Source organism: Anolis carolinensis, chromosome 4 (genome assembly GCF_035594765.1).
Source record: "Anolis carolinensis isolate JA03-04 chromosome 4, rAnoCar3.1.pri, whole genome shotgun sequence".
Classification (NCBI taxonomy): domain Eukaryota; kingdom Metazoa; phylum Chordata; class Lepidosauria; order Squamata; family Dactyloidae; genus Anolis; species Anolis carolinensis.
Genome location: NC_085844.1, coordinates 213,912,812 through 213,926,872, shown reverse-complemented (window position 1 = coordinate 213,926,872; position 14,061 = coordinate 213,912,812). Strand labels below are relative to the sequence as shown.

The window sequence follows — 14,061 nt, the reverse complement described above, 5'->3', positions numbered from 1 at the left end:
ACAAGGGAGCACACTTGTTTTCTGCTGGAGATTAGGACACGAAGCAGTGGATTCAAATTGCAGGGGAAAAGATTCCATCTGAACACTAGGAAGAACTTTCTGATGGTAAAAGCTGTTTGGCAGTGGAATATGCTGCCCAGGAACGTGGTGGAGTCTCCTCCTCTGGAGGTTTTTAAAAAGAGGCTGGATGGCCATCTGTCAGGAGTGTTTGATTTTTTATTCCTGCATTGGACTAGGGTGGACTGGATGGCGCTTGTGGACTCTTCCAGCTCTATACTTCTATGACAAGAGGCTGTGGTGCAATTAAGTACATTTAGGATCAGGACTTATCGTCTTGTGAAGATGACCCTTTTTAGATGTAAATATGCATTATTTCACTCCCTTCAAAATGTGATATGCTCCTTTCTGCTGATTCTCTTGAGTGGGACCCTGGAGTCCTGCCCAGATGGCACCACGATGCCTACACTCCTTACTGTAACTGAAGAAGGGAGCATGCAAAGACAACTGCCTTCTTAATCACACACCATCTGTTTGGTGTGTCACATCTGCAAATACATACAGGAAGCCACTGCTGACTAAGCTGCAGAAAGCATATTCCTTTCTGTATGTGAAACAAAGCCGTTTGGTTTTAAAACATCTGACCTCAAACTGACTGTTTTGTGGTTGGTGTTGGATTGTTAACTTCCCCATTGTTTTGCAATGCTCCTATTCAAAATGAGGGTGTCAACATAAGCAACTTTCAGCTCACGCCCCTGAGAGGAGTATTTCATCAGAAGACTGTGCTCCACCAAAGAAGGACACACGATTCACACAGGAAGACAACTGCAGTTTGCCTGTCATTTCAACTCAGAAAATCTTTGTTTACCTGAGTAAGGTAAGCACCTGTGGGCAATATAATGGGGAGGGTCTTTGACTATTGGTGCTTCTCTTTGATGCAGTTCAAGTCTTCTAATTTGCACATCTGTCAGTGCTTCTTCACAACCTCCATAAGTGTTTTGGGCTAATCCTACTCTGATGTGGGTTTCTAGGCTAATAAAAATGCCATTTTTGGTCTCTGAGCAATGATGTTTATGTAACTTGGTGATAGGTTACCCCCATTCCCCATTTGTCCTTTGAATATATGTGAATGTTATAAATGCAGAAGTGAAGCTTTTGAAATAAATTATATGCTTCAGCTGAGAAAGTATGCATTTTAGGCCAACTTGGGAAAAAGAGCCAATCATGTATGTTTTGTGTTTCTTGTCCCACAGTTACCAACTCCCCTTTTAAAATTGGCACTTGACAAACGACGGCTGAAACTTCCTCTTGCCACACCACATTTTTCCGTGCATTTTTTCATAATTTCATTTGATCGCAATATGGAATTGCAGTTCCATAGGCATAGCGTGATAAGTGCTTTGGGTGTGCATTTATTGCTTGAAAGAAATTTTAGCTGTATTGTATCATTCTGAAAGCCAGTGTGGTGTCATAGTTTTGAGTGTCAGACTATAGCTCTGAGAAACCAGGGTTCAAATGTCCGCTCAGACATGGAAACTTACCAGGTAACTAACTGGGTAGCAAGCAATGAGTCTCATAGCCTCAGAGGAAAGCAATGGTAAATCCCTTCTGAATAAGCGTTGCCCAGAAAACCCTCTGATAAGTTCATCCAAGAGTTGTTGTTGTATGTCTTTCGGGCTGTGTGGCCATGTTCCAGAAGTATTCTGGAACATGGCCACACAGCCCGAAAGACATACAACAACCCTGTGATCCCGGCCATGAAAGCCTTCGACAACACATCGTCCAAGACTAACTTGAAGAAACATCAATAAATGGGGCATTCTGATTTGCTATCAGACTCCAGGAACCAAAGATAATAAGGTAAGCCTCCTGCAATCTTCAGATAGCCTATCCAGTTATATTGAAGAATCAATGAAAGGTCCACTTGGTCTCCTTTACCATTAATTTACTAATCCTCTGTAGCACATGTGGACAATTTTTACCAGTTATGTTGATAGATTAACAGGGGAAAAGGGGGAGATGTTGGTGCAAGTAGAAGATGACTTTGCAATACTTATAAGAATTACAGTAGATGAGGGTTAACCCTTTTCTCCACTGCCTGTAATTCTGGGAAATATCTTTCACCCCAAATTGGTATTTGTTATGAAACTATCAAAATCTTGAGGGCAGAAATTTATATCCTCATTCAGCAAGGAAAGCCCCAAATAGAGAAGTGTGTGTCATTTGGAAAAATGTGCTTATAGTGACCTAACAGCCGTCTGTGAGCAAGAGCTCAGTCATGGCCTAGACCCAGCTCTGTACTCTCAGAAGGAGAGGAGTTTCACTTGGAAATAAACATGGCTGCTAAGTGTAAGAACCTAAGAAAAGCCATACTAAATCGGATAAAAGATTTATCTAACCCTGCTGTCTGTTCCTACACTGGCCAATTGGATGCTCAAGGAGAACCCATAAAACCCATATAAGACTTTCCCTGCTTGTGTTCCCGAGAAACTGGTATGCAGAGGATGCCAATAGGTGGAGAAAGATAGTTTGTATGATGGAACAGAAGCTCTTTGTGGATAGAAGGCTGGTCCTACCATTAGGCAGAAGGAGGTAGCTGCCCTGAGAAGCGGATGCCAGGGATCATGTGGCTGGCAGGAAGGTACTGGGAGAGAAACCTATGTGGGTCCCGCTGCTTGCTCTGAATCCAGGTCTCAGCTTGCTTGGCTTGCACCTTCATGTGCGGCGGGGATGCTGTCCTCTTGCCAGTGTTGCCATAAGGCTTCATCTGCCGGCATGAGGGGGTGGGGACGCGGCACACTGTCTTCGCCGCAGGCAGCAAAGTGTCTTGAGCCAGTCTTGCCTGGGCAGCAGCAAAGGAGGAACAGCTGTGATTTCCCTCCCTTCTCCAAGGTATGTTTGCCGAGAGACTGTTAATGAATGGGAAACAGTTCTTAATCTGTCAGCCCTCCCTTGCCTCCTGCTTAAACCATCTGCCCCACTTGCCGACTGGAATTGAGCACAGCACAGGCTCCTTCCTCTCTGTCCAGGGAGACAAACTGATGACCCTCCTGCCAAAGATCCGTGTACTCTCTGCCTCTTTCCCTTCATCTTCTTGCTTTTTTCCCCCTTCTGTTTGCTTCTCTGTTTTCCACATACCTTCTTTTTCTCTTCCTTCTGTTACAGCTGCAGCTCAAGCTGGTGCATGTTTAATAAATCCTGCTGAAATCAATGGAATCAACTTGCAGATAAGGGCACACAGAGTAGTTCTTTCTCATTTCTCTTAAATGTATTTTTTCTTACATCCTTGCTTTTTCTTAATTGGCGCTTTCCTCTTGCTCATATATTGATTTTTTTCTTTGCTGTTTCCTTCTAATTTTGTGTTTCGTCTTCCTTTAACAACATATTTTCCTTTTGTTAGATGGGAGAGATCAAAATAAATCTGATGTTATCCTTGTTGGGTTTAATTAGATCAACTTCCAGGTAAATGTACATAGCATAGGGAAGTAATTGGTTCATTCCAAAACTTGTACAGTACATAGTGTTTTTCATTGATCCTGCATCCCTGCATCACTTATAAGTAATGGTATGAGCATCTCTTTTGAATAAGAGAAAACTATGACCATGGCTATGGATATCTCTATCGTTTTTTATTGTCTCTATTTTTAAGATGACAAGGAGGACTACGGTCACCTTAAAACAGTGCAAGTCCTATTTCTGACAAATGTGTTAGAAAGTTGTGTGTGGTTGAAAGTATCAAATGTAACCAAGAGGTTCAGGAGATCCAACAAGGGAACATTTTTGCTGTTCAGTTTACTAGATGGGCAACTGAAATGAACAAAGCAATATTTTTCCATTTCCTGGTTAGGTGCTTAGAAAATATAAAGTAAAGTTAAAGGTTCCCCTGATATTAAGTCTAGTCATGTCCGACTCTGGAGATTGGTGCTCATCTCCATTTCTAAGCCGAAGAGCTGGCATTGTCTGTAGTCATCTCCTAGGTCATGTGGCCAGCATGACTGCATGGAATGCCATTGTCTTCCCACTGGAGAGGTACCTATTGATCTACTCACATTTACATGCTTTCGAACTGTTAGGTTGGCAGAAGCTGGGGCTAACAGCAGGAGCTCACCCACTGCACCACCAGGGGGCCCTTGAATTCCTTCCTAGAGCAAATATATTGAAATACAAATCACACATCATATAACTATGGAAAATGAATCTGACGTTAGGCAGTTTATTTCCTGGTATACCTTTAAGTAATTGAAAATATTATTTAACAGGAATCAATAGAGCCACAGTGATGCAATGGGTTAAACCCTTGTAACGGCTGAACTGCTGACCTGAAGGTTGGGTTGCTGACTTAAAGGTTGCTGGTTTGAATCTGCGAGTCGGAGTGAGCTCCTGTCTGTCAGCTCTAGCTTGCGGTGACATGAGAGAAGCCTCCCAGCTAACACATCCTGTCATCGCCAGGGCAACATCTCTATAGATGGCCAATTCTCTCACACCAGAAGCGATTTGTAGTATGTTCTCAAGTTGCTTCTGACACAATAACACCCCCCCAAAAAATCAATGATATGTTTCTTTCTGACAAATGATAGCACCATCTTGTTATAGGGTATTGCCTTATTATATTTCTAGTCCATATTGACTTAGCACTTTCTGTGTGTGTTTCAGTCTTTTGAAGATGTGTTACCATAACAGAAGATCACATGCACAGAACTTGGGATGCACGAGTTAATGGAGAAGGAATGACACCCACTTTGTGAGTTGCTAAGATGCAAGATGTCCATTTTTTTTATTTGGGGTGGGGAGCAACATGTGAACAGAAGCCTCTTATCACAGAAAGTTCTACGTGGGCAATGATACAGTTATAGCACAGCACACAAATATTTTACCTCCTAAAAAGTTGTTAGAAATAATTCTTTATTTTAACATAGGACATCTAAAACACAACAACTATTATTTTAATTCATAGGTGTTAGGCTACCTCTCTAACAGATTACATCATTTCAGGACTGGAAGATTTCTTAACTTTAAGACCCAAACCAAATAGATGGGATGAAGGATGCTAGTCAAGAAAAAGCCGTGGGTCATCTTGGTGCTGTGTCTGGCAGCTTTCCTGTGGAAGATGTACAGGTGTGTGCATACGGGCCTTTTTTCAGACAGCTCTGAACAATGGTCATCCTTGGATTCCTTCCTAGAGCAAGGAATTTGCAACTGCAACAGATGCATTGACCATAACCCTCAGGACTGGTTTTGTGATCACTATGATGCCTCAGTCAACTGCCTGCTAACTCGTGAATCTCAAAGGATCCCCCCAGAGGTTCTCTTTTGGTGGCTGGTGAGTATTGCCTCATGATATTGACAAGAGATATATAGAATTATACTGAGTAATAGACACAGTGAATGTTTCCTTAAGGGAAAGGGCACTGAGAACATATGGAGATTAGATTTGTTCCACTTCTTCATATGGTTAAATGTTCCAGGCTTGTACCACATAGCCACAAATCACCATAAAATATGGGATCTGCAGTGGCGCAATGAGTTAAACCCTTGTGCTGGCTGAACTGCTGACCTGAAGGCTGGCAGTTCGAATCCACGAGACAAGGTGAGCTCCAGCCTGTCAACTCCATCTTCCCATGCAGAGACATGAGATAAGCCTCCCACAGGATGTAACACATCTGGGCATCCCCTGGGCAATGTCTTTGTAGACAGCCAATTCTCTCACACCAGAAGCAATTTGCAGTAAGTTCTGAATTCACTTCTGACACAATAAAAAATACTATAAAATATACCACAAAAATGGAACAAAATGCAGAGGTTTGACTTAATTTACCTCCTGTTATCCCCTGCCCAAATTTTGCAGACCTCACCCCAACTAAAATTTTATTTTAAAATATAGCTACATTCAAATGTAAAGTGTTGAAAACAGAGCTGAATCAAAATCGGTGATGCTTATTGAAAATGCAGACATAGGATAAAAATTAGTCCTTTCCCCTGGAACAGTTGCCCACTCATGTTCTCAACCTTAGCTTTCTCTGCTTTTCTATATGCTTCATTGGAAAACTGTTTTTCTCCCTTTCAGACCTCTCAAGCAGAGAATGTTATATCTATATTTAGAGTGAACAACAAGGAAGGAATTTTAGCTGTAGTATCTGCCAATCCATTGCATGAAAAAATGTAAGGAATGAGAAGCTGGTAGAAGCCGACTGCTTTGCCCAAAGGGAGCTCCTGCCCTTTCAGACGTTGCAGCATTAATAATACAGAGTTATGGCTGGAGTTTGGTTCATGAAGTATGATGGCATAAGTTGGACTTAAACCATCACAACTTGCTTTTTTGGCCTTGATGGAAGCTAGATTTTTTTACTGACTGAACTACATACAACACGTCTCTCAAACTCATCTTTCAATCAATGCAGCCCCCACAAAATGTCCATCAATAGAAATGTGTCTAGCTATTTTCCTGTAGCTGATAGAAGGATGTCATCTTTAAGGACATCACTAGGACTTCTGATGCTTCCTAAAGCTACATGTTGCAGCCCATCCAAGTAAAGGAGAATAGCCAGGCAGATATCTGCTGCTCCCCCTGCCCTTCTAAAAGTACCGAGAAATTGACTGTGCTGCAGGGGTGGCATCCACTGAAAGGTGGGTTTAGAGGTGGGGAAAGACATACATCTCCTGATGCAGGATCCCAGCCTGTGTTATCATGTTCAGGAAGAGCCATCCTAGCAGAAGGCATTGGCCATTCTCTTTAGGAGATAGCAGCTTTTGCTATGATATAAATCTGTAGCTTTATTTACGAATAGTTTGCAAACGGCAAGTTATGTTATCAAATTCACATGGGATGAGTGTGACAGTCTCCGTACTTGATAGGGTCTTAGCTTCTCTTCATCTATTGCCATCTATTACCCATATTTGTTTCTATTACAGTTGCTTCTTTGGAACATGTGCAAAGCGTAAATCTTTTGCAATCCCACACTTCTTTTGTTCCTTTCCCATGCTGGAGACATTCTGCCCCATTAGTAAGGTCTCGCGCCTTTCATTTCCTCCTAGTTACGTTATCTGCCACATATTCTGGTCTTCATGTGGTCTACCAATATACTGTGTAATTTCCCCTCAGTCACGGTGTCAGTCAGCCACATTTCTGGCCCACACGTATAAAAGCTGTTCTGGAGAAGCAGCAGTGTGTCTTGATTCTTCCCACCATAACTCCTTCAGTCCTTTGCTTCCTATGCCATTTTTTGTCTGTCTTTTGTTTATTTCTCTGGGACAGATCAGCTATTGTGGTGCAATATCTCTCTAGTTAGTACTGAGATACATGTGTGTATAAGAGCCAGGGTATTGTAATAGTTTGAGTGCTGGACTATATCTGGAGACCGGGGTTTAAATCCCACCGTGACCATGGACATCCACTGGATGCCTTTTGGCCAGTCATTCTCTCCCAGCTAGAGGAAGGCAAAGGCAAGCCACTTCTGAACCAATCTTGTGATAGGTTCACCATAGAGTTGCCTTAAGCTGGAGAGGACTTGAAGGCACACAATCCTTCTCAGTTTTTCCCCTTGTGCCTTTATGTCCATTGATATAACAAGGATTATATTAGGCTTTTGGGGCATTGCACAGCTTAGGCATCATGATGATTTATGGAGACAGGGGTGGACCAGGCGAGACAGTGGTGTGTTCACTGGATTATCACATGTCCCTTTTCCATCCCACTTAGAACTGAAGCAATTGAATCAGCATATATAGTTTTAGAAGGGATGAAATCTTGTGAGAAAAGAGGACATTTACAATAATTGAATTGTGAATTGCTACAATGGTTAAAAAAAGACTTCTTTTTTTAAAAAAAATTGAACATTATCTAAAATGAAAAGGGTATGCCTGCATGTGAAATTGCCCATAATTACTGCCTGTTCTATTCACTTCTGGACTTTTGTAAATGGGTAGGAAAAAGGAAGCCAGTCAAAAACATTTGGAAGCAGAAGCATTAAACCTACTTGAATAAAGTTTACATGTTCAATATATTACTGGCAAGATATACTGCACCACAGTTTAAAAAAACTACCAATAAGCTGGAAGGTGTGCAGAGGAGGGCGACTAAAATGATCAAAGGTCTGGAGATCAGGCCCTATGAGAAGCGTCTTAAAGAACTGGGTATGTTTAGCCTGAGAGAAGGTTAAGATAATACATGATAGCCATTTATAAATATGTGAAAGGGTGTCATAAGAAAGAGGGAGAAGACTTGTTTTCTGCTGTCCTTGAAACTAGGACTCGGAGCAATAGGTTTAAATTACAGGAAAGGAGATGCCTTCCTTGGAAACTTTTGAGCAAAGGCTGGATGGCCATCTGTCAGGGATACTTTGATTATGCTTTCCTGCATGGCTGGAGGTTGGACTAGATGGCCCATGTGGTGGTCTCTTCCAATTCTATTGTTTTATGATTCTATGAGAGGAGCCAAGCTCATACAAGACATTGGCCATTCTGACTAGAAGAAACCCATTTCAGTATAATACCATTTCTAGCTTTGTTTCAGAATGGGTTGCAAATGATAGGCTGTGTTATCAAAAGTGCCTATTAATGAATTCTGTTTAGCAGATCAATTGACTCTACAGGTCAATTTATCCAAAGTACTGGGTAAGGAAGGTACTATTTGAAACCAGGGTCCATTCTCCCCCTTAACTCTTTCTGTTTTGCCCCACTAGAAGCTGCAAAGATCACAGGATGGAAAACAAGTACAGAAGATAATAAAACACCTGTTTGAGATCTTGCCATCCTCGACTGCTAAAGTCCAGGACACCACCCAGTGTGGAACATGTGCTGTGGTGGGGAATTCGGGGAGGCTGAAGGGCTCAAAATATGGGGAAAATATTGACTCTCACCATTTTGTGCTAAGGTAAGTGAGATTGGGCACATCCCAGGGTCAGGGACTCCCAGCCCTCAGCCTAAAAGACTTCTATAGCGGATGGGTTCAGAACTGTGACATAAGTGATCTTCCTGTCCCTTTCTCAGTGGTGGGAAAGAGAGGGCAAGCAGTAGAAAGACAGAGGCAGATAAAAAGGGGTGGTTGAAACACAAAGAGAGGGAAAAGAGAAGTGGCAGCCACCTACTTTCAGCTCTGGCCACATTGAGAACAGGACCTCTAATAGATTGCCCTTGAGAAAATGCAGTGGGACAAAACACATCTTCCATGGATTGACTTCTTGGTATCTGCATTGATTCAACAGATGCAAACATGAAGATTTTACAAAATGATGTCATTGCTGTTTAGTTGAGAAAAACATATTTAATAGGTTGAAAGCCATCCATAAATTATGGAGGACATATGCAGGCTGGATCTTCAGGAAAGATGAATGATCCATGGAGATTAGTGTAGCCAGTTATAATGTCTACTCAGAAACGTGTTCCTTGAAAAATATGGTGGCCTGGCTGTATTCTGATTGTCAGTTCCAAACATTTTTTTAACTCTAGAATTGAATAAATGTGGCTGTGTAAAGACTAACCTGGCCAAACTTGAATACAGTACACATGTATGATAATGTTGAAAAGCTGGAGATATCTGAACAAATCCCTGAAGTGAGGTCATCTGAATATGTGTTAGATCAGGCCCCATCTGTTCACATGTGTCTATCCTGGTATTTTGTCCATAACCATCTGATTGTCTTTCTCATGTACTTTAAGGATCAACACGGCACCAACTGCAGGCTTTGAGGAAGACGTTGGTGCAAAAACCACCCACCATTTTATGTACCCAGAGAGTGCAATGAACCTTCATGCTGGTGTCCATCTTATGCTTGTCCCCTTCAAACCTCTGGATCTCAAATGGCTAGCCAGTGCCTTTTCCTCAGGAGAAATACAGCAGTAAGTGCCATGCTTACTGAACTAGAGTATAAAAAAACTAAGCAATAATAAAATGGTAACATAATCATAACCTTCAATTTATTTACCTCAGTCTTCTTTTCTTGTGTAACGGACTCATGGCTGGATGTTGAAGGCATGTTGAATGTTGGAATGGTCCTTTAAAATGAATGAAGAGTACATTCCCTGTGAAAAGAAGTTTATGGTAAATTTGGTCAGTTGAATTGATCCTGGGAACCCTCCTCTAAATTGATGTTTCGTGTGGACATGAAACATCCTTTAATGATGTTTCCTTCAATGACATAGCTTTGAATTTTGTCCATATATTTGAAAATGTGGTCATAATAAAGCAGCATGTCACCAAATCTGTCACTGTTAATTGACAAGTTGACTGCTTCATCCAGTAGCCTCCATCTGTTCTGGGAGGAAGAGCAAAAAAACAGAGAAATACAGCTTTTAACTGGGGGAGCGAGAAAGAGAAATCTTATAAAATTTAATTTTTCTTTTTCCTTTCACAGCACCTACAGAAGAGTCAAACAATTCGTTGAAGCAGATAAAAGCAAGGTAAGGGGTGGACAAAGACAGCAGTATTTTTCAAAATTCCCTGCTATGCAACTCTTTTGTTGAGTTTTCATTTCATTCATGTTAACTAAACAGATCAGAGCAAAAGTCTTTGAGAAATCTGAGAACAATGTTTTTGAAAAGGGAATAACTCTATAGATTTTGCTTGTGTAGAATAACAGAATGGTTATGGTATTTCCTTTTTGAAGTTATTCTTTATCAAACCTTCAGGATTAACTATATCTGAAAATGCATGCAGGCTGTTGTTATTTAATGCAGTTATGGCCAAACCCCATTGCAATCATTCAGAACACAAACAATGAGTTTTAAGATACTTATAGCTTCAGCAACTATTTTTTAAAAGAAAGGTCTGGCATGATGCTTAAGGGGGCCTGAAAAGGGTGCACTGATACGATGGAAAATGAAAGGTAGCATTACCTTGGAAGCATGATTGAAAACACAAACCAATGCATGATTACCAGGAAAGAAGTCCAGCTGAATTCAACAGGACTTCCTCCAAATAAAGAAACCATAAGTTTTCAGCCTGAAAGGTCCAATTCTATTAGCTAGGCCATAGCAGCTACTAGCAAGTGCTCTTGCTTCCTTTTTTTCTGTCTCGAAGGATGCTATTCACTTATCAAACATAACTACATAAGGTTATACTTTAACCGGGGGAGCAGCTGCAATAGTTGTTTTCTCTAGTACAACATTACATGCAAGTTAGTAATATCTGGAAAGAAACCTGCACAAATGGATTGTTATATCCTGAGCTGCACGACCTGCAGCCAGGTGTGAATAGGTGTTGTTGTTGTTGTTGTTGTGTCTTCAAGACTATATAGGAACCTATATAGGATTTTCTTGACAGGATTTGTCTTTGCCATCCTCTGAGGCTGAGAGAGTGTTACATACCCAAGGTCACCCAGTGGGTTTCCTTGGCTGAGCATGATGGGAGTAATTAACATTTGCCACACTAGCTCTCATTGGTTGGACAAAGTGATCCAGACTCATATTTAAGACCCAGAACTACATCTTAATCTTGGGTAGAGATGGAAGGCTCAGGTGGTTACGCTAGAGCTAATGTTTCTTTCCAACTTAAACTGAATATGACAAATACCTTAGAAGATTTATTCTTTTCCATGCTCTCTTAATTTGACTTTTCTGGGTGTGCACTTATGTATGTATAGGACTCTCCCACTGGAGCAAGAGGGGAAAGTGCTGCAGAATCAGTGGGAAAAGTGCAAGTATCTTCAGTAACGTCCCACTAAGTGACACGTGACATTGTGACACATAAGGTGAATTAGTGAGTAGTGGGAGCTTAATGAAGAGCAAGAGCTGGGGCTTCAGCCCATTACATGATATAGTCTGCCAAAATCTGGCCTTCCTAAAGCAGAAACAGGACACTTTGGACTTAATATAAGTTTTTGACTTCCACATGTCAATGGCTGCTGGATTATGAGAACTGCAATCAAGCATCTGGAGGGCCGAAAGTTCTTACCTCCTGACATAAGGCGTGGCAGCACCTGTGCCCCAATCTCAAAACTGTTCTGCAAGCATAGCTAATGAACGCTAGGATGCGATTCTTTGACAACAGCAGATAATTGGTGATTTAAACCTCTCCCTCCTTCCCAGGTACGAATAATAAACCCTGCCTTCCTGAAATATATCCAGGATAAATGGACTAAGCACCATGGAAGATATCCATCTACTGGATTCACTGCACTCATTTTTGCTATCCATACTTGTACACAGGTAAGTACTACCTACACAAGTAGCAGGTTGTTAATAAGAGGTATTTCAATAAGACTTGGATATCAAGCTGCTTCTTGGGTTCCTTCCTTAGGTTATCTTAGTTAAGTACCTTTTATCACAACTGACTGACAAGTGATAAATTGGCAACACAGAAAGTGTACATTGAGAGTTTGTCAAAATCATAGTACCCTCCCCCTTTGAAATTACAAAGAAGACTGCATTGACCATAACAGCAAGATTCTTGTTGATTATTCATATATTGTTATTCACATTTGTGGAATTGTTGTAGTTGTAGGAGGTATTATCTCTTCATGCAATAGCTCCTAAGCAGGACAGTGTGACAGTGCCAATGTGTGTCCTCACATCTGGGCAATATCTAATTATATTTCTGTAGATTGAGAAAAAAACAGCAGCTTTCGCCTTCTGGGTCTCCTATATATTCTAGAAACTGATTTATATGAGGAAGGAGCAGAAGCCTTGCTCCACAATTGTTAGACAGAATCACAGCCTTTGTGTGAAGTATGTGTTGTATTAATATCACATCCTGTTCCGATTTACAAACACAAGTTGTTCTGATGTAGTATATTCAGCAAATTCTCATGGGCAGCATGACTCGCCGCCATTTGATGAGGCAGATTCAACTTGGCCTTTCTGATGAAAAATATGGGCTTGTTGTAGGCACCACCTGAACTAGGATCAATCTTGGAAGAAGGATGTCAAAAAAGCTGACAGTATATACTGTGGGCAGTTGCTTCTTGTTTGCAGAACCCAATCTTCTGTCTGTTGATATTTTTTTATCATGCTTTGTACAACAGGTCTCTGCATTTGGTTTTGGTGCAGACAATAATGGGAACTGGCACCATTACTGGGAAGAGAACCATTATGCTGGAGCATTCCGTAAGACTGGGGTGCACGATGCCAACTTTGAACTTGGACTCATTGAAAGACTTGCAGACGAGGGCAAAGTATTATTTTACAAATAGCCTGCTTCAGTGCCTTGTAGTCTCGGTATTGCATGCATAGCTTTTTCTTTTAAGTTGTCAATTGTACATGCTTCATCACATTAATTACAACAGGGAGAAAGTTTTCATGAACTCAAAAATAACTGGGAATATATATAAACCTAAATATTCATACTGCACTATGTGTGTTCCATATGATTACTCATTTTACTGACTTCAGAGAAAGAGCTCAGATGGAAAATATTCTTGCACAACCCAACAGCATGAGATATTTCTTTGCTCCATATTGGAGGAATTCAAGCTGTGATCTTCAAAGCGGGTGGCCTCCAAGTTCTTGTTTGATGATTCAGTAGATACTGTACTTGGCCTTACATTTGATTATGATTTCTGATTATGAAGAGCAAGCCGGTTTATACCAACTGAATATTCATGTGCGAGATGGGATTTTCACCATTGACTGCTGTTCAGTTGAAACATAGAAGCAGGCTGAATATTCAACCAAATCTATGGCAAAGATTTTTAACTTCATTCAACTCTACTCACAAAAGCACAAGAAGCATAAGAAGCAAAAACCTGAGGATATTAAAACAAAAACAAATTAATCAGTACAGTGTTGGTGGTGGATTTCAGAATTACTAAACAAAGTAATTTAAAAAAAAGACATATGCACATGTTTACAGTTGCAAGTTTTAGTATGTGAAAGACATGCTTCCTGATTTCTAGTAAAAGGCATTTTACTAGTATTCAACACAGATGCATCCTTGTTTCTTTGCTCAGAATCGCAGAATTGGAGGGGGCCACAAGGTCTATCTAGTCCAACCCCCTGCCATACAGGTATACACACCTAAAGCAGTCCTGATAGATATCCATCCTACCTACTTAAAGATCTCCAAAGATGATGCGTCCTTATCAACTTTTTTCATTTCCTCCTGATATTTTTTTGGTTAGCAAACAACTGGTA

The 14,061-nt window shown here is 40.9% G+C and overlaps 1 protein-coding gene across 2 annotated transcripts; it reads left to right on the top strand.

The window, feature by feature from the left end:
- The first annotated feature begins 580 nt into the window (after positions 1–580).
- On the top strand, positions 581–13,279 carry LOC100563798 (CMP-N-acetylneuraminate-beta-galactosamide-alpha-2,3-sialyltransferase 2). 2 transcript variants are annotated; one of them, XM_003220475.4, is made up of 8 exons: positions 581–874; positions 4,651–4,738; positions 4,990–5,317; positions 8,676–8,866; positions 9,652–9,831; positions 10,347–10,392; positions 12,019–12,138; positions 12,954–13,279. In XM_003220475.4, exons 3-8 carry the CDS (start codon positions 5,042–5,044, stop codon positions 13,119–13,121), a joined length of 981 nt encoding a protein of 326 aa, XP_003220523.2. In that variant the 5' UTR covers positions 581–874; positions 4,651–4,738; positions 4,990–5,041; the 3' UTR covers positions 13,122–13,279. The 2 variants fall into 2 exon arrangements, with proteins under 2 accessions (XP_003220523.2, XP_008108150.2); XM_008109943.3 differs by lacking the exon at positions 581–874 and adding an exon at positions 2,392–2,889.
- The last annotated feature ends 782 nt before the right edge of the window (positions 13,280–14,061 follow it).

Coding starts and splice junctions, on each gene's coding strand:
- LOC100563798 (XM_003220475.4), top strand. CDS start 5,042: ATGCTAGTCAAGAAAAAGCCGTGGGTCATCTTGGTGCTGTGTCTGGCA. Junction 9,832..10,346: donor TCCTCAGGAGAAATACAGCA/GTAAGTGCCATG, acceptor TTCCTTTCACAG/CACCTACAGAAGAGTCAAAC. Junction 10,393..12,018: donor TTGAAGCAGATAAAAGCAAG/GTAAGGGGTGGA, acceptor CCTCCTTCCCAG/GTACGAATAATAAACCCTGC.